A 21676-nucleotide genomic window follows, 5' to 3' on the forward strand; every position below is an offset into this window, starting at 1 on the left:
ATTATTTTTAGAGTTTTGCACCAACCATGCAGTCGACACTGTTCTAAAAATTGTTGAGGCAATCTCGAGTATACGAGTACCTTTATTATATTATATAGCTTTGCAGAATATAATTACAATAATTTATAAGTTGTTACAATTTTTAACTGCGAATAAACGGATTCGACAAAAATACTTAATCGTACTGGATAGACAATTGGCAATCTTAACAAACAGAAGACAAAAGAGAAGATTAAAAGGCAAGAGTTTAATAGTGGATTATTGCGCATTAGATGAAAACTTTTTCTACTTATTTCACTACTTATTTGGCATTCACACATTGTAAAATGCAAGGTAATCATATCTACAGAGTGAGGCACTTTTTCTTTGTTCCCTATTGATCTGACTTCTTCGATTTTCATTCCCGTTGTCTCCGCTTTCAGCAGAAATTCTATTGTCCCGCTTGTCAGAGACATTCGGAGTATTATTGTCCTCGAATTTCCGGAAATCACACGACTCATCTCGAGTAGAAGCATCTTTTGGAGCCGACGATAGCTGGCAGGTAATTAATCGCTTTCTTTAACATCTGGCGCATTGCAAGGTTGTCACGCTAGAAAATCACGGTTCTGCATTTTCACCGCACATTTCACGCTAAATCTGACTATCTAGTTTCACATTTTACTGAGATAATATTTTGTGCACAAAGTTCAGCGCACGAAAAAAAGGTAAATGATCGTGTTTGAATACTATAAAGTAAAGAAAATTTTAGCAACATATATAAATAATTTAAATAACTTCTAAAAAGAACAGGATTTATAGTGTATTATTGTATCCGTGTTTAGAAGTGTAGTATTGTTTAAAAATTTCTTATTTATTTTTAAAACTATCGTTATCTATAAATTCTTTTTAATCTATAGATAATATTTATTTATCGTTAAATACGAGACCGAGGTGTTGAGGTAATATAAATGATGACGTCTTTGTTCGTGTCGCAAAATATTCAGTATATTGCATCCTCTGCATATATGTCACTATTCTCTCACATAATAAATGGCACATAATAAACTCATTTGAGAAGGTGCTCAAAATGTCTGCGGTTTCTATTTCCTGTTCCCGAAGTACATTGTGCTGGCAAGAGATCAAGATACTGCACGTAGCCACACTAACCTCTTCCACTGCCATTATCCTGCCCAAGCCAACCGCAGTATAAGGGATGTCGGGTGATTACGTCGAGTAATTTTTAACGGTAGAGATTATCGTAGCTGTTCTTAATTATTTAATCAAGATTCTCACTTGAAAATTTCATTTCTTGGCTTCATGCATATTTGTGTAATATCATCAGTTGAAGTATCTAGTCTCGCGAACGCAGTATTATATTGATTCGATGACGATTTCGAATCTATGATTCTCCCATTATCTCAGCGATGTTATGCATTAAACAATTATTGTTATTATCTATATATGAATCTGTAAATATGCAGAGAAAATATGTATGATAAACTGTAGTGAATGACAGTGACGCAGTAATAAATGTCATAATATTCACAAAGTTCATTGATAATATTAATTTTGTAATTAACAAAGTGCTAATTTCTCTTCACCACGAAGCACGCCATAATTATGAGAATATACTTCTCAAACGATTTGAAATTTAACTTTGACATGTAGCATGACACTCTTCATTATTGCGAATGTATATACCTATATAGATAGATATGTATATATGTATACCACGAAAACCATCGGCAGTTATAACTATGGTATAACGAGTGATTGAAGCTCCGATTTCACGTTTCGTATTACACTCCATTTAGCGTTACATTGTACTTTCTATTACTATTACAGCGTAGGCCCTCTTGGCACGATGAAACCGCAAACGATTCGATCAGGATCGCTATACCACAATGCGATATAGTTTCGCACAATTGCTCGCTAACCGCCATCGAAATTACTGACTCTCGGCCATGAAGAGCTCACTTGTCTTTCTGTCGTTCACAAAAGGCCTGACACAATATCGGCCGCGAGCGCCAAAACTTCCCAAAGCCTTCGTATTATGTGGTGTCCTCCATCCTCTTTCATTCCTTCCCCGTAGCACGCGCGCGCACCTACACATACGCGAACTCGAGTGCACCGTCTGGCCGTTCTTTCTCCTCTTCCGGGGAAATTCCATCATCGCCCTTGTCAGAGACAATTGGAGTATTATCGTGCCTCCTCGACAACATCCGGAAACTCGGCGAATCGACGCGGCAAGAAACCTCTCAGAAAGACGTCGATAACCCTACGTCACCGTTAATAAAGGATCACCTCGGCCGCCAGCTCGGTCCTTGTCGTCGTGATAGTAGTCGGTCGTCGTCGCAGTAGGGCCGTAGAATTCTCTTTTGTCGACGAACGACTAGGTACTTCCAATTGCCGATACTTAATCAAACTTATTATATCGGGCGATCCGGACTTTCGGCTCCTCGCTCACTTCGGGCGTCTAATCGCGAAACTTTCAAGGTTTTTGCCGGACAGCTGCTCTTTCCAGCGCCAGTCTGAAGAAAAACAGCTGTCTAGCTCGGTGATGTATCTGCCGCTTACGAGGATTTTTGCGAACATTCTGCCGATATCAGGATAACGTTGCTTCAAGGACTTCGCGAATCCACGAATCTCCGTAAGTGGCTGCAGCGAATGTCAATCTAGTGACAAGTGATGTGAAAACGAGAATTCCTTCAATTCAGTATTAAGAGAACTATATTACAATGTGTACATTCGAAAAAGTTAAGGATTATTGTTATAATTTTTAATTACAAATTTTTCAATCGTGCGATGAAAAGCGATGTAAATTAAATATTCATATATATTATCTTGATTAATATTTTTATATATAATTTTGCAATTTTTTCGGTTTTATTTATGAATTTTTAACCGATTAAAAATATTATAATTTACGGAATTTTTCGACTTATGAGCGATATATCTGCGCTGCATATCGGAGGGTCAATCTTCACTTAGCTATGTGGAAATTGCCATAGATTTCGCGAGAAAATTCGGACGCAGCCGGCCATTTGGGGCGGCGAGAAAATAAAGCAAAAAGGAAACAATGCAGGATCTCTCGAAATCGGAAGTGCAGCGAGAAATTCCGAGTGCTAGTTGTAGTATATATGGTACGCCGATAAAAATGTCCGAATGCTCGCAATGGCGCTCCGTGCATTACACGGACACATTCGCGCAAACAACGCACACCCTGTACAGGGTGAACCGTTTGTTAACCGACGAAGCTGAAGAACGTTACATCACGCGGCTGGATAAGCTGGTACAGCGGAATATACTTGAGATTAGGAGCGCGATAATTTACTACCAGCTCTTTTCTTCGTGGCGCGGCCGCCGTTCCGCCACGTCGTATCCGACGCTCGATTTCTGCACGTAGCCGTTGCGCGCGGCTGGCGTCTCGATGCGGATGGAAAAAAACTCAATTAAGAGGACAAACGGCGGAGGTCGGAGTCAGAAAAACGGTGAAAAATGCGGGGCCGACGGTGCACCGGGAGAACGCGCGCGCCCAATGATGCCAAGGGCCTGGCTTCGTATCGGGGCGAATTCCGACTTGCATTTCGGCTAGATGTACACTATCCACAGCCAATACATACACACGCTCACGTCCCGTGTATACGGGAGATATCCCGGATGCAGAAGAAAGGCGAGCAAAAGCGCGCCGAGGCGACTGCATCCAGTCGGCCGGTCATAAGAAAACACAATAGTTTCGCAGTAGTTTAAAAGCGGGCACCGGCAGAACGAAGTCGCGAAAACCGGGGGAGGGAGAGGGAGGGCATTCGTTCGTTCCACCCTCCGTTTCGCCCCGGAATTGTAATCGCGAACTTGAGTATAGCGGCGGGGATTCGTTTCCTCCACCGCGCCGTATCGCAACGCGGAATCATAAAGGCATTAAAAGGTAATACGGAATTTCTGCGACTCCCAAGTTCGTGCTTTTTACATTTCCGATCGCGAAATGCTTTTATGATGACAATCGATCTTCGAAAGTTTTGTTTTTATTATTCTACGATATATTGTGTGACACGACGATATATCAAATATTTTTGTATATTATATGATTAATGTAATATTGCTTCATTAATTGTAAGCAAGGGAGTGAAATTTAAATTGAAAAAAATTGAAGCAATTTTTCTCTCAAATATATTTCACACATGATATTAGATTATTTAATTCATACTTGCTTTTTAAATTATTTAAAAATGATTAAACGGTGGGATGTGTGCCTAGACAATAATTGTATTAAAAATGATGCTGATAATTTAATAATATTTTATAATGTGATTGCTCATTAAAATCGAATTATTAATGAACTCGAAAGTATCAGATTTCTCTCTGTGGTTAATAAAATCGAATAAGTATTATTAATTATAATTACCTATAATTAATAAGCAATCGTTATTGATGCAGCACTGAATTCACCATTTCTACTGAATCGCGAATGCTTAAATCATAAAGCGACGAAACAATGCATAATTTAATATGAATAATCTTTCCATGTCTCTATATCTCTATCTCTATCAATGCCAGGCATAAATTATTATATAGCTATTGCTACAACTCAAATTTCAATCTATAATGTTGGCTGGTCTTCTGTTATATGTAACTCCTGTAACGGTTATATTGCTGCACTGCTTCGGGGTGCATTATGAAAGGGAATACATATCTCGTAATAACCAAATGTTTGTTTAAGGTACTGATAAGTTCTACTACACACATTGACAGATTCTCATATATAGCTCTTAGAATATTAACTGATCTTCATATTTAGTACTTTGCAAATTTCTAGTAATTAAAAGGATCGAAGTAAAGATTTTTGTCGTTAATTGATTTGTTTCAACAGATGTAATACATTATAGAGACTAGTTCTGATGCAATTGTACTTTGTAATTTTTTTTATTTTTTTTTTCGATGATGATACAGAAACGCTACGTTTTCATGGACGCTGAGAATGGTGTCCGAAATAACAAAAAGCGAGTTATAATTTATGATCATGGAATTCGTCTTTTGTGAATCGCAATATTACTCATCGATCAAAGTCTCGTCATTCCGCGCTTTCCGTACAATAACTCAATTTCTTCTACCAATCTAATAATATTCCCTTTCTCGTATGATGAATAGTTACTTTATACGGAAAATGTTCCCATCTTATTTTTGCTCGCTTTCTATTTTGCTGTCCTTCGACAAGAAAAATGTCGGCTGTATATGTAATATGAATGAGCATTTAACATCGATTTATAAGATAACCACCGCTTGCTGAACTAAAATTCCGTTTACTTGTAATCATCATGCATAAAGAATCTTTCAGAGTTATTAGATTTACCAGATAAATCGGTGGAAATGTGATCGTTTTATTCGCGTAGCATTGATACAGCACTCGTAGAGCTCAATGTTCAGCGAATGCAGCACGCTTCACCAATCCCATATTGTACTCTTTAGTAGCGTAAATCTCGCATACGTAGCATAGATAATAATGTCCAACAAATCCGAGAGCTCTTTGCAACCAGATTCTTTGGGCTTTGCAGGGAATGACAACCGCTTTCCGGTTACACAGAACCGAGTGAAATCGAATCGAGATTTCGTTTCATGTGTTCGGATGACACACATCGAGCAATGGTCTCGCACTCGGTTGTCGCTCTGTAATGAGACTCGCGCGCCAGCGAGTACAGGAATGAAGCGACGTATAGCCAGGGGCGTTTCTATCTTCCTTGTGTACATTATGTATGCTCAAGTAAACTGAAATACACAAGAAACTACAAAGCCGGCGTGTCGTGTGCACTTCAATCGGATTTAGAACACAGTTATGGCGCGTAGTTGTTTTTCGAGCGTTTTTCTTGGTTGCAGCGTCGCTGATCGAGCGATTTCCGGCAAGCAACGTTCCTTCGGCGACGTCCGCATGATTTTTCATAGCAGCTCACCCGCACTCTTTATTGAGTAGCCGCGTCGATACATCACCGGCTAATAGCCAGCATCGTGATGCTTCGCATTAATAGCTCGTAGACGAGGGAGAATTCTTCGTGGTATCGTTGGATCGGTCGGTCGAAGGGTCGACGCTCGTTCGGCCTGTTTTACGGCGAACAGTAGCCCGCGTGTGTGCGTTTATACAGCGGAAAAATGGTCCGTACACGGCGCCACGATATCATGCTGAAAGATGAGCGAGACGAAAGGGGGGCATACGCATTTTTCTCGTACGTCTACGCAACGGCGGTACTCATTAAACCTCATTTGCTAAACAGCCGCCGCGGCAAATTACGGTGCAAGCGAAAGGAACAGTGAAATGTGTGCCTTCTCTGCGCCGCCCGTTTGCGTTTTTGTATTCGGCGAATTCACGCTGAATTACCGGCGGCGTGTTTAATTCAGTGTCCGCGGTCTTATCGAGATCGCCCGTTCAATCATGTGGCGGAACTGCGATTTTGCAGCGCGCCCCTTTCGTTTTGCATGAATCGATGCGTTCATATTCCAATATTTGAATATCCCGACTGCGCATGTTATTCGGGAATATGTTTATACGAGAAATGCAAGATAAATTGTTACCTCTCTCTCTCTCTCTCTGATTTACATGACTATTTTCTGGCTACGCCGATAGCTGCGGTTAATTACCTTCGGGATATGCGCGCAACGTTAGCGTTGTTTGCTCTTTTCTAGACAGCAGTAACATTTTCTAGCTGTAACATAGATATTTTTAGAAAGAACGAGAATAGAGAGAATGTAGTTAATTTGCAAATCTAACTATTTGATTTATTAATCGAAAACGAGTTTTTTGAATAAAAAATTTGATGATATATTTCGAATTTTCGTATTTCGCTACATGAAAATTTTAACAGAAATTTATTAACCTTTTTTTTTTAAAGCAACTAGTTTATTTATTTTTGCAGTATGTTGCTCTGTCGTCGATGAAACCTACAGTTGACAGATTGGCGAACTGTACACATTGATTGAATATCAAATTCCCACTTGCACACTATCTCGTTATCAGTCTGTCGCATGTGGAGTGGTCTGTTACGTGCAAATATTGCTACCGGCAAACCAGTTCAACATTTCGACTGAAAAAATAGTATTGCATACGTCAGTCTTTTTTGCTTACGTTTATATCGTCTTTTTTAATTTTCGTAAAATAAAAAAGTAAACTGTGACATAAAAAAGTCATGGATTATTTTTAGTCCGCTGGAAAGAAAACTGCACCAAGTAGCGATTGTTTCTCAATGTTGATTTAGAGACTGTTTAATGTCGGTACGCAATAAACCATAACGTGTAATACTTTAAGCATTCTTTTAAGAACTCTGCCGCATTGTGATAGCCACCGGTATCGTGATTCGCCAGTTAGTCGTAACCATCAACTCAGCTTTTACACTTATAATTAAGCATTTTATTTCCGCTCGATGTTCGCTGTGAGCCAAGCTGTAAAAATATCTGGCTATACGACTGGCTGCGACTTCGCCGTGCGCGGGCACACGAAAATCGCGTACTTACGTTTTACGGCTACATCGTGTCATTCCTCCGGTCTTGCTCGTCGTCCCCAAGGATTTTTGTTTCGTCTCCCGAGCGGTAAAACCATAATTCTATTCGGTAGCTTCTCGTATTTTTTCTCGTTTTCCCGTTGTTGCGCACGGCGGATCGCGAAGCGTTGCGCTTTATTCGAGCTCAATGATGAAGTTATACGTTTTCCTGCTTTCACGCAATTACGATATTTTCTCGGGATTTGACATCCGACTGGCGGCGCAGCCAGCCGCCGCTACATTTTCATTTGGCTGCACTGTTGTGTGCTTTCGCGCCACGATATGTGCACATGTACTCGATACAGTTCACGCTCCATCTGTCTCTGTGAGGCCTCCTCTTCTCTCTCTTTCTTTTTGACCCCATTTTTTAACATGTTCTGCTTTCAACTCTGATGTCAACCAGATTTTAAAAGGGATTGCGTATCGCATAGTCTTCTTCTCATATTATATACTCATACATTTATTCATCGGACGCAAGTACGATTACATTTGCCCATGCGTGATCATTAGCATTCATTTCAAGCGCGATATCGAGAGCATAAATCAGATGAAGTGATAGAATATATCAAAATAAATGACTGATTTTTCGTGAATTTTGCATCAACGTTTCCATCTGAATTCACAAATATTCTTGATTGTCGTGTATTGAACTGTGAAATCATATGCTTATTCCGCGTGTCTATCAATTTGTGTAAAATTCAATACAATTAAGTGCAATAAATATTGTAAATGCAACATTCATTACGCCTAATAACGCATATTGATCAATTCAGATTGCATATATTCATATTTAAAATTTCAAAGAATATTATTTTTTTAAAGATTCTTTTTGCATAACGTAATGTGAATTGTATATTACATATTTTTATTATATATTAAAAATATTTTTATTTTTTAATATTAAATATAATAAGTATATATTTCTTAATTACGTTTGCGCATTGCTTGAAAAAACATAAAGAGTAACTACACGCATGCAAAATGACAGGGTCGTGTAAAAGGGTTCATTTAGCTAATCAAAATTGTACTTAGTACACGCATATATGAGTAATTGGCTGATGTGAGACTACTTTAGATAATTACAAACTCTCATAATTGAAGCGAAGCGACGCGCATTCATGAATAAAATGTCGCTCTCGCCTGGGACTAGTTTAATGTAATCCCTATTTATATCATTATAAGTAACAATTAAGTTGGCGCGCATCTTTCATCATTATGTAGACATAAAGTTCCATTTTCATTCATCTGATTCAATATCTTCTTATTTTTGTTTGCGCTGAAGTGCAATTTGTCCCATGCAGTAATAACTTTTCAGATTGTCGACAGTTCCGCTCCAGCCTCCACCAATCTTCGCTTTTCTAGCGAGTGCGGCTCCCTATTCTCGAATTTCTTCGTGCTTCATTGTGATCCGCCGCCTGTCAGCGTTTTTAACAAACGGCCACCAGTCGCCGAAAGTCAGATTCGCATTATTCCGAAAAACTGGAGGCATTCCATATCATTATCGGAGAGTTCTAAGCTTTATCGCACATAATGTCGAAACGATATTAGCTGAATTTTTCGTTGATATGATTCTTATAGACTGAGATTTATTCGGACATTTGTAACAGTGGAACTGTCTATTAATTAGAGAAATATAAAATGAGAAATTATGAAAATGTGGTGGCAATATTGCTTTCAATATTATATATAATGATAAATGATAAAAACGTTTCAATAATTTATATATTCCTTAAAAAATGAAAATTTTAACGAAATTGTATGTAGCATATTTCTTTTTTATTTTTGAATATAAGAATATTATCTAGAGATTCTTATTTCTAAATTTTAAGATATAATACCTCATATCTTTTTTCTGAAGGATCGATGAACGTTATCGCTAACACATTCGCGAACGTGGGCGCTGGCGAAAAATTACGAATTTCCCATATATATCGCTCATCGCTTTAATCGAATTATCAAACTTCACGTAATAGCTTCGAAAAATTCATCGACTTGCTTGCAGCACACATATGTGCACATACGTATCTATGTACATACTGTAAGATGTACATAACGTATATCGAACAAAAATACATTCCGACGTTTTCAATGCTAAACCTGTTTGTTATTTCCGTTCGATTCGCCGTAACTCATCAAACAGTTCCACTATTCCCTAAAGTCGAAAGTTTTACTCCTCCTCCTTCTCCTCCTCCCTCGATCTCTATGCTATGCAATAGCAATAAGCCCGGCTAGATACAGTGGCATATTCGACGAGGGACTTTTGATGGTAGCGGGGACGCATTCTGCAGTATATCTGTCCCAAGCGAGTCTTTCGCGTGAGGAAGAAACATTCGTTAGCATTTACACCAAGTGAACACCGGACTTAAATTAAAACTTTATTTTCGCGCAGGTTGTTTACGCGACGTGTCATCTAATAAGTAACTTTAATGTTACTTTTAATCCCCCCAACGTAAGGATTAATCGATATTTAATCATTTAGGAATATCTCTTAATAACATAGCGCATGGACGAAGGGCTTAGTTTACGTGACAAATTTCAGGCGATTGTTTAGAACAATTAAGAACATATCGCAATCATGCTTGCCACATGTAATAGCGAAACTCGGTATCTTATAAACGCAGAATGCGAGCAAGCATGCATTGCAATTTGCAAGGACAGCATGCAGGAAAACCGGCAACAAAATACATGCCGCATGCTTCAGCATTGTTGAACGCTGAAGCATGTGAAAAGTGGGAGAGGAAAGTGAGGGGAGCAACGGTCGTCTCTCTCTTTCTAAACTTGGCAGTATTCCTCGTTTATCTACATTACTCTATGAAAGACTGTAAAGAAACGACCAACTTGCACGCACTGTGACTGAAGTGAAATATGTCCGTTTGTATTTCTATGAGATTGCAGATATTCGACCGTACTTTACACGTTCACATAGCGATAAAAAATGCTTACACATTTCACAAGAAAACAAAATTGATATTTTTGTTTCATCCGTCTATTGCGTGCCGTTATTTTGCTTCCGATCCTTTACTAATTTGTTTTTGTTAATATTTTTGCGATTGACGTTGTTGCGTTATAAAAATAAATCAGAATTGGCTTGACAGATGCATCGGTGAATCGCATGCAATTTACTGATCGTATGTCTCTCTCTATCTCGCATGTCTCTTGATCTCTGTGCTGTGTGTGCGTTGCTTACGGCGAGGTGCGTCTCACGCGTGAAACAAAGCACAAAGCGCCTCATGCTCTCAGGTCGGCCGTCTGGCGTGGCGAAGAAAAAGAGACGCGGGGGAAAAGAGCGTACACGGGACTTTGCAATTCTGATTGTAGTCGTTCGCAGTTACGAGTGCGGCTTAATTTGCCTGGGGCGCGTTTCGCTTCGCGGGTGTAGATTTGCCCGCGACGGAAGTGCTAGAATCGCACTGGAATTACACCGAACGGCTGGTGCACTCAGGCCGCATAGATATCACGAAACTCAGCGCGGAAGCTGTCGGAACGGTGTAGCCCACTTTCGTAAATCGCGTCGATCATATTTAACGAAACTGGTTTTATTCGTGTCGATTGCACCGTTTAATACTTCCGCGCGGAATATCGTGGCAGGGTTTTACTTTCGAACGGTATTTCCAGGATAATCTTTCCGTTCAGTTAAATCGACGTAATTTTATTGCAATCAAATCTGTTTGCAGCGGCCGGAAAAACCAATGTTATTTTTTAAATATGAGATCAGTATGGGCGGCGTGTTGTAAACTCACCCAATATTTTGATCAACGTTTGCGATCAGGGCAATTTTTTAAACCGTTTGTAAAATGGGTTTTGGTCAGAGTACTGACTAATCATAACCGATATTTTTTTCAGAATTAATAACGATTCAGCCAAGCGTATAGCCAATATAAATATATTTTTACGTACGTACGCAATTAAATACCGACAGAGTTATTCATCGCTGGTGATTTATTATAATTAGGCGTTGAGAGATTTACGATTTACGTTCCTTGTCTGGTATCGTGTATTCTACTGACACTTTCAACGAACATAAATCTGCAATAACTGAAATCCGAACGTGATTCACTTGAGATGATAGATGATAGAACAAGAGGTGCATAATATAGATAGATATGCATAAACTTAAAGTTTAGCGCGATTCAACCGGTTCTCAGAAACGTTAAATTAACTGTCGAGAAAACATTTTGTTATAACAACAATGTTTTTGTATATAATTAATTGCTCTAGTATCTTGAAATTATGTTACTGAGAATTAGAACGATATCTAATTTTATTATCATTTAGATATTCTCACCGAAATATTAAGATTAATCTTTACGCGGTCGGTCAAATTATCGCAATTTACTCGGGAGTTCTGACGTTAAAGGCTAAGAGTATTCAAATTCACATTTCTCTTCGTTACGCTGCTTTCGATGCGATGGATCCCTGACTTCCTTTACTCGCAACATAGGGAAGACGAGTTGTTAAAACTTTGTTATAAATTTCAAAGTTGAGGGTGGCGGGGAGGCGACGAGACGATAGCGGCGGGCGAAAAGAACGAACGCAACCACTTTTCATCAGAAAGAAAATCCACTTGTTAATTATGAGGAGGAAATAATTATAGATTTACTATTCGGGTATCGCAACTATGACACTATGAGGAATTTTCTTTAGTTTTACAACATAATAAATACGTAAAGAATAGCTCTGTATATTTAATTGCTTCGTGAAAACGGAATTACTCGACAATTTCGCGATGCATTCATATTTAATTGAGGTATTTTTTCATACAATTTATTTATTACAAGCTCGTTAAACTTCTTTCCTTTTCATTATTGTTTTCCTTATGTATAATATAAAAATTAATAATAATAAATGTTCTGTTATATGTATATATTTACGCAGACGATACAGAATGGTTTGACCTTATTCACTGGTTTCATAAAATATACTGCTGCCATCATATTGGCTTCCACCGCTTACAGCAACGAGCGCCTTTATGAAAGTATAAAAATCCATCGTTCCAATTGACGTCGACGAGCGAGGCAATTTCGTGTTGCGTGGCGCATTTCCTTCTTTCAAAGGAGATTGCTGAAACGTTAAGTGTTTCGTTAAATTAGCTTTCTTTACGAATAATTAGTTGTAAGGAGCGGCATAAAAACTAGCTGGGATCTCGAGAGTTAAATGTAGGTACGTCGGGCAGCACAGCGAAGAATTAACGCAAGGGGAAACGAGAGTCGCTAGTATTGCGTCCCTTAAAAGAAGTCCCCGGAAACTTAGAACCGGCGTCATGTCGGTCTACATTTTTCAGGATGCCTTTCAAACGAAAATTAAGCAGGAAAAAGCTTTCTCAACTTCCCGAGTTATTTCTAGTAAACGTGGAAATTCGCATCTTTTTGCCATCAGAGGATTTAGCTGACACTCTCCTCAGGCAGAATGAGAAATGTTTCGAGACGCGACACCGTTAAATTGTTTACGAGGCGATTTGAGTTTTGTTACAAGTTCTTTTAAGTATCCGATTGACGGGAACACTCGCTTCGATATTCCAGCAATTTGCATAATTTGTATAATAAAATCGCAGTTGTTTGCAGTTTGCGCTAAATATGATTTGTAAAATTAAAAATAACTTACTTGGTTGTTAATGTGTATATTAAATGTATTGTGAAATTTCAGTGCCTTGAAAATTTTTTTAACTAATCCGTGCGTTTTTCGTGTAGCACATTTCGTTCTTTTAAGACAGATTACTAAAACACGTTTTACATTAGACGCAGCTTTGTTTACTGTTAATACTTTTTTTCTTATATTTGTGAACATTCTGGCTTTTCGTATATGGCACGATTTCGTGACGCCGTCTGTTTCTTTCTCATTTCTGAGGACTTTGTGTAACATGTGCGCTATATTAAACACGGTCAGTTCTTCCTACTCGAGCAAACTCATTCCGCATGTAAGTCGCTCAAATAAAACAGGTTATTTATTTATTTACGTACTTGCTTGCTCAGCGTAACGTGAGTTTTTTATAAGCTGGGTGTGCGGTATTAAATTTGCGTAGGATAATAAAGGTACAAAACTTTATAAAATATATCATAACTGTAATATATGGTTTGAATTTTTTTAAATTTGAAAATAATTAACATTTTTACTTTAAAGGCAGATGTTGAATTTTTCGAATCACGTGAAACTGTAATCACATGTTGGGAAGCGTCACATTTTGCTTTCGTAAGAGTTAGTATTTAATACACGACACACATTATTTATGAACAAGCCGTTAGCACGTAAGAGTAAGGGAAATACATGTGACGAAATATTTAAATGGCGCATCCATTTGTAAACACAAATTGCGTGCGGTGTGAAAATGTAGTAGAATAAAGTGTTATATTTCCTAAAATATTGTCGGCATGGCAATATGTTGCTGATGATTCTGAAAAGGGAAGCAACCCCGCGGAGTTTTGTTCCCATTCACGATTCGTCCACCCTACCCAGTTCCGTACAGTCCGGAATACTACGTAATAAGAACTTCATCCTGCACACCAAGAAGTCACAGCTCTCTCCCTCCCCCCCCCCCCCCCCTCTCCGTTTTAATACGAATGCCCTCGGCGCTCGGCTCTTTCCAGTTTAATAGGTCGAAATCATCGATAATCCTCGTATAACGGAGTTTCAGCAAAAAAACACCGCGCTTGTTCGAGCGCGAGGGTTAGTTTGCGGAGCACCTCATATAGGTTACGCGAAAATGGGGCGGCACGAAACGGGGTGGTTTAATATACGTATGTGTACGTAGATGTGTGCGCACCCGCGTAAACGTGAGAGCTCGCGCGTGCGTGTGTTTGCGGTTGCATGCAGTTGCGGGAGAGGCGGCGGCCCGGGGAGGGGGATGAGGGAAATTGTCATTCGGCGGAATTGCAATTTCTCGCTGACGCGTGCTGTGCAACCTCTCGCGCGACGAGTAAAAGCGGACTAATGATGCGCACCAGACTTAATGCTTCATTCCTGTTCTCATTTTCCTGAAAGGTGCGAGTTGCCTGCGGGAAGTCAGCCTGGAAGTAGTTCCGGACGTGGTGCAACGTGGTCAGGAGGCGATTCTGCGGTGTAATTATGATCTTGAGGCGGCGCCACTCTATTCCCTCAAGTGGTACCGGGGCAGGCACGAATTCTACCGATTCTCGCCCACCGAAGACCCGACCACCAAGATCTTCAACATCTCCGGGATTTACGTCGACGTAAGTCGTTTTTACTTCTTGCCGCTTGTCTTGTACCAATATCGCGTTGTCCGGGAATTTTTTACTTTTGTCCGGATTGAATGTCTCTTCTGCGTGCAATTTCGGCATTGTAATTGATAACGGCTTTGTATTATTTCTTTATTAAAGATAAAAATTTTTCAGTTGAGGTTATGAACGAAATTAATGCGAAAATTTCGATAAAGTCAATGCGCTCGTGAATTCCAAAAGGGAAATATTTGGCATTTAAATAACGTTAATAAAATATAGGACGAATTATTTCTGTACAGATAATAATATATTGGTGTACAATTACCGAAAATCAAAAGTGGATCAAAGTAATAATTTTACACAGGAAATATGGTAAAATAAAAGAATTTAATCAAAATAACGATAATATCCGTAATAGTACTTAATATAAATATATAGAGTGTCTGATCTTGAGGCGGCGCCACTCTATTCCCTCAAGTGGTACCGGGGTAGGCACTTAATATAAATATTAGGTACCGCGGAAAGTTCGTGTCGTTTTTCTAAGAGATGTCGTTCATCGGAAAAAACGACACGAACTTTCCGCGGTACCTAATATATAGATTGTGTATTATGAAATCTGTCGTAAGTGAGTAGAGCGCAATAAACTGAACAAGAAAGTCCTTTATCATTTTGCATTTTTTGCAATAATGTTCGAGATAATAATTAAAAAGGATTGGCAAATAAGCGCGCGATGCGCGCGGCAAAACTGTGAAATGTATGTTTTAAGCATGCCAGCAGTGAGTGTTGCACGGCAACGAAAAGTAAAGCTTCTGCCCACTCACTGCTCACGTGTTACTTATGTCCTCGCCGAGTGATTAAACTTTTCGTTGCCGCGCGACACTCGCCGCTGTCACGCTTAGAGTGTACACCTTACGATTTAGCCGCGCGAAACGCGCGCTTATTTGCTACTTCTTTTTAATTATTATCTTAATAATTATTGCAAAATAATAAAGAACTTTCTTATTCAGCTTATTGCGCTCTACTCGCTCACAAGAGATTTCGTAATCTCTCCCAGGCACCTTGTATATAAATGTATTAATACTTGAGTGGAGTATTCATGCTTAGTTTTCTATACATTGAAGAAACCTTTAGTTGTAATATTAAATTAAATTAGACTTTTTAAATTAGTTGTTGCATGATCAAAAAATGAAATATAAATGATCGAGTGCATTTTCTTCTCTTGGATAACATTAATTTCAAAACAAACGTAGCTTAGATTTTGCGAAAAAGTGTGTGGAATCTCCAATATATTTATCGTTACTGTTGCCGTTTGCATTGATAAATCTTTAGTTTCATTTTTTCACAATTTTTTTTTGGCACAGCCAAACTATTCCTTTAAAATATGTTTCGGGTGTGCGCATCTTTAAAAAAAATTTTTTTTTAAATCTCAACGGTTGGAACACACAATGCAGCACCAGCTGTAGCAATTGGGACACCCCGATGCAAAACAATGGTTGTAAAAGCACAGCTATTTTTTCGACGGAGCCGCGCGAATCGACAGGATTTAGGAAACAACGAAATATCAGGTTTTATCGTATCACTGTAACCGCAGCGCCGGACGGTGCCTCGTTAACAGCACCCTTGACCGCTGTAATCGTCGTAAAACAGTCAGCGCTCCGGCGCTTTTATCATCGCTCGAACATTTCCGTAGGCTGTTACGCGCGTTGGGCACGGTAGTTTTCGGGGTGATGTCGCGGCCGCCAATCGAACGGCCGCGTCGCGTCGCGTCGCGACGCCACCGCCTGCACGCGCGCGCTGCGCCAAAAACAAGCCCCACGGTCCCGTTGTGTTTCGGTACAGCCGAATGAACGACCTGACAAACCGTGACAACGCGCCGCGCGTTCCCGTTTACGTTTATCGTTTCGGAACACGGCTCGCGCGGCGGCCGTTCTCCCGGTGACGAACGGGAAGTAATGCACCGCACCGTGAGGGGTATAAAAGCTTCGATTTCGAAAAATACGTTCAACCGAGCGACACCCGGACAATGTCCCTCCTCCCGGGAGAGACAACGGGGAAAAATTGTTTTGTTACTTGGTCGCTTTTTTTTTCCCAGAGTGATATTTGATTTACTATACGTAGAGGTATATTCCTGGCCGGATCTCCATCGGAAATGTGGTTTGCACGATTTTGAGATGTATCTTGTTTGCTCGAATTGTTAATATTGCAATACAACCGCAATACCAGATATGTTTTATTTTTAATAGACCTTTATTGAGAATGAATAGTTAACACGCGCATAGCAAGCTCGGAGGTTTGGAAAAAAATAAAATTTACTTTGTTGTTTGTCGCAATATTTGATTGTTCGTGCGATTGTAAACTTATATTATTGTGTTATCATGTTGTGCGCCGTGCGGTTACATATGAAAATGAAAACTTCTCTTATAATAAATTTCATTCTACGCGCACGTAAAGGCTGCTGTTGTTATCGGGATTCCGTACGTGGAAATTCTGAGTATACCGAAAGTGCTAAACATTGTGTTAACCAATTCGACTGAGCGTTTGCGGAGAATCGCGAAACGTTTGCACGAGTCAACAAAGCGTCGCTCAGGCGCAATGCTGTAACGCAGAATATTATGCAGTGTGTCAAAAGCTCGTTCGCGATGAAATATCAAGCTCGATACTGTACATCTCAGCATATTTAACGTACTTTTTGCACGTGCGCCCGTTGAAACCGGATACTTTCGTTGCAAATCGTGTTTGGCGATTCTCGCAATTACATTCACACTGAAAAGGGCGGAACCGAGTGGTAACTATGTGAAATGATTGTGATGTTAGAGACAACGTGCAGTTGGGTTAGCAAACAAAAAGTTCGACGGACGGCACTGTGAGTACCGACCTATTATTCTACAATGGCGTGCCCGAAGTCGTGATGGCCTTCGTTTCCAATATCTACTTGCAATTCTCGAGCAAACCAAGTACCTACAGATGCTCGTTCGAGAAGTATAGATATCGCGCTTCCAGCATATTGACACCGCGTGACCGTTCTACAATTCCGACAAGTATTGGACAAGTAACGATCTATAAAAGAACGTAAATTTATTGCAACGGGCGCGTAATCAAGTTTTCTAACGTGGAAGAAGTTAAAAATAATAATTTCATACTAAAGATGATATTGTGTGTGTGTGTGTGTGTGTGTGTGTGTGTGTGTGTGTGTGTGTGTGTGTGTGTGTGTGTGTGTGTGTGTGTGTGTGTGTGTGTTGAAATTAATGAAAAAGAATTATTATAAAGGAACTGTGATCAGTAAATTATCACTAGCAGAAAATAACTGTTTTAATTTATAATTTAACAAAATAGATCTATATTAATTTACAGACAGGAAAAGAATATAATAACGATTTTTTAATAAATAATTATTTGCCGATCTTTTCTATATTGTTCTCAAGTATACGATTCCGTTCGATACTCAACAGCTTCATTAATTTTTCATGCACCAGATTGATACTTCGTCTGACAGAATTGATATCTCGCGTGAGATTGTTGCGCCGGATATTAGTAGTCTGTGAATGATCGATTCATATCCCAAAAATATTGAGTGTCTCGCACGAGGGTATCAATGTCATCGCCAGTCGGGGAGAACGACAACACGTTACACACCGGAGATCGTTCCCTAGATAGCACCGAGACCGAGAGTGCTATGGTCTCATATTTATTCCTCCCGTGCGGCGTGCCGGGGCTTTTGTTCCCGTGTCTGTAGAGGAACTCCTTGTGAGCGCGCGCGCGCGCAAGGGTGCCCACATAAATCAACGAGGAAAGAGTTCACTTGCCTTTCAAGCTCCTTCTTCGCTCGTCAAAGAGCTTGCAGTTCACCCTTCCTTTTTCTCGCCCCAGTCTTCGGCGCGTCCCCGCTCACTTGTGTGCTTCTTCCTCTTTCATTATTTAAACCCCGCTAATTATGCATGCTTCGTTTTGCCTGTTCCGATTAAACCTTCCTCCGCCCGACCTCTCGCGCGCGCTTGTTGCTGCTTCGTCTCTACTTCCGTTACCAGCTTGGCTTCTCGGGCCACTTTAGTCGAGTGTCGGATAATTTCTGATAAGGTGACTTTCCTCAAGTGGACCAGCTCATCCTTCGACGCGACGAAAGCTAGAATATTCGTGGAATATTTAATAAAACGCGGAATGCTGCGTTTCTTTAAATTTTTTTCTGGCATCATAAAAAAATGTAAGAAAATAAAAGAAGATAATCTTCATCAGTGATCCTAAAATATGCTTTCCATGTAATTACAAATGATTAATTGTCGTAAGAAATATGAACTGCTAAAACAATCACCCACTTTGCACCTTTACATCGAGTTCATTTTTAACAATTAGTAATTAATAATACTTATCCATTATACCGACGCAACTACATCGTCGCGAGGCAGCGAATATCTAATCTCGCCGACACGTAACATCTTTCAGCAAATAACGTTACGTCAAATCACATTACGCATGCAAATGACATTACGACTTTGCCGCCGATGTAATAACCTAGGCCGCCGCGCGTGATACGCGCAGGTACATCCATTCGCTCTGTACATCTATGCGAATGTGTGTTTCAGCCCGCCAACTCGAACAAGAGCCAGGTAACGCTCCGCAACGTCGACTTCGGCCTCTCGGGTACATTCAGCTGCGAAGTTACGGCAGACGCGCCGACCTTCTCCACGGCCTCCGTCTCGAAGAATCTCACCGTAGTGTGTAAGTACATGCTCCATGGTATTACTCGGTGTCACGAAACTCCGCACTTGCACAAGGCAGACTGCCACTTTCTCGTTACCCAAGGCTATGACTTTACGCATGAGCGAATTAGCCATGCGCTCTGAAAATCCAGAGGGTTTTTTTTTTATTATATTAAATTTGGTACATAATTCGAGTACACGAGAAATTAATTATAACGATTTTAATACTCGCGCAATATATTTTTCAGCTTTAATGGCTGTGCGAAAAGAAAACAATTTTTTAACCACACCAACGACGTAACTAATTTTTGCTATATAATCTCACAGTCACGATATGATTTTGTGACGGGAAATTAGAGTTATAATTGTCTCGTGGGTTTTTTGTTAACATTTTTGGAGAATTTCAAGCTTATATTTGAAACTGGGCAAAATTGGATCAGCAGTCGTATCTCTCATCTCCACTGAAGAAATGTAAAAGCTTTGATATAATGTTTTAATTTTTATATGAATACGAATTTGTCAAATTGACCAATGCATAATTAAAACTGGTACAAAAGCTATCATATTTTTTTAAACTTTCCATTGAATTTTTTCTAAGAGCAATTGACTCATAAAAATGTTTCATTTATTGAGTTGTATTAAAAAAGAGACTGCGACCTAGTTTCACGCGCATATTTTTCATCATAAAAAGAAGTACAGTGCACGCGAGCTAAAGCTATCGTTTTTTATGACATTATAATTTTTAATTCAAACATTTTAACAAATAACCGCTCCAATTATTTATTTTTGTCTCTGACAATGCAAACTGAAATATTCAATTTTTGTAAACCTTTTTTAACTATAAAGGAAAACTTTATCTCATAATAAAACATTTTATGTTTAAGCTAGTGCAATTATCAAATTAATGTTTAAAAAGTATTGTGAAAATAATTTTTAACATGTTGCGCTTTATTTGCGAAATATCTTAAATTTAAAAAATTGAATAACTGCAATGCACATTTGCAGAATGCAATGTCAGAAGTCAAAGCGTTCAAAGAGCTATGCATATTCCCGCGACAAAATGCACAGCTGGCGGTGAAAGTTCTCTCGTCACCGTTATTAACTCTGTCGCGTTTGATCCGCCTATTGAATCTGATCCGTGTGTCACCCTCTTCATCGTTGAATTGATATCAGCTTGTCGCGCATGTTCGTTCGGCAGGATATATATTTGACTATCTCATCTTGATTTGCATGCGTAGATGTTGTGCAAGAGCTCATAACTCTCTGTACAATTATGAATGATAATATATCTAAAGTATTCAAGTATTTGTCTAAACTATTTCGATAAATTTATTTATACAATGATGTAAATTTGGGATATTTAAAAAAATATGAATTGAAGACTATGAGGCCAAACTATAGTTGGCAAAACTCCATGTGGGAGATTTATATACGTTGCGCAGAATTAGAAGTTGCGCGTCGTTCATTACGGAAATTAGTTTATCATCCCGGCATCATCAACGGATATAATTTATCGCGCAAAATTTAAAGTTAAATTCGTGTAATTAAAAGTGTGTCGTTTTGCATTCCATAGATAATTGCGTCACAAACAAATTCGATAAAGTGAATTGCAAATCACTCATTTAATACGCATAACTGATGGATTCCACAACGAATATTAATCAAATTGTTTATCATACATGTATGTAAATATTACAAATATTATATATTTATTAATCATTTATTCAGTAAAAATGTAATTGTACATGTTAAATATTTATTAAAATAATTTCTTATAAATTAAACATCACTTTTACTACAGTACATTTTTCATTAATATAAGATAATGCCTGATGTTTTTTTATTAAATTTACGATATAAAACAAAATACTATCTCGAAGTTCTTGAATATGATATTTTTGTTTATAACGACATTTGGAAAAGCAATCTTTGTTTCCAAATCTTCTCTTCCACTTTTATTTTATTGCGGCGATCAATCGTTTTCTTATCTTTACGATATATTTTTAAATTTACATTATTGGTCGGGTGAATCTAGTCCAGAATAACCAATTAGATTTACGAGCACCTGGAGGTTTCCACTTTGGCATTTATGCTATTGGATGGAGAACTCGCGATTTATTCAAAGACGACCGACGGCGAGATAGTAATTTCGCCATATATCTGTCCGTTGAGCTCTTTAAATTTTCTTGCTACAAGTTACTAAATGTATTGTCGGGTCTAGTAGATTCTTTCGAGATTTCTACAATGCCTTTCCTGTAAACTGCGGGAAATCAAAGACTTTGCAGTGCTATGTGGCATTAAGTTTGCGCGA

At 39.0% G+C, this 21676-nt stretch overlaps 1 protein-coding gene across 1 annotated transcript in view; it reads left to right on the forward strand.

Moving 5' to 3' along the window:
• Positions 1-21676, forward strand: part of LOC105677094 (platelet endothelial cell adhesion molecule-like) — a 132173-nt gene that overhangs the window by 58734 nt on the left and 51763 nt on the right. Inside the window, exons 2-3 of the mRNA XM_012375470.2 lie at positions 14475-14683; positions 19249-19384. Of these exons, the coding sequence (XP_012230893.1) occupies positions 14475-14683; positions 19249-19384 (345 nt within the window). The remainder of the gene's footprint in view (positions 1-14474; positions 14684-19248; positions 19385-21676) is intronic.

The sequence above is a fragment of the Linepithema humile genome, chromosome 6 (genome assembly GCF_040581485.1).
Source record: "Linepithema humile isolate Giens D197 chromosome 6, Lhum_UNIL_v1.0, whole genome shotgun sequence".
NCBI lineage: Eukaryota > Metazoa > Arthropoda > Insecta > Hymenoptera > Formicidae > Linepithema > Linepithema humile.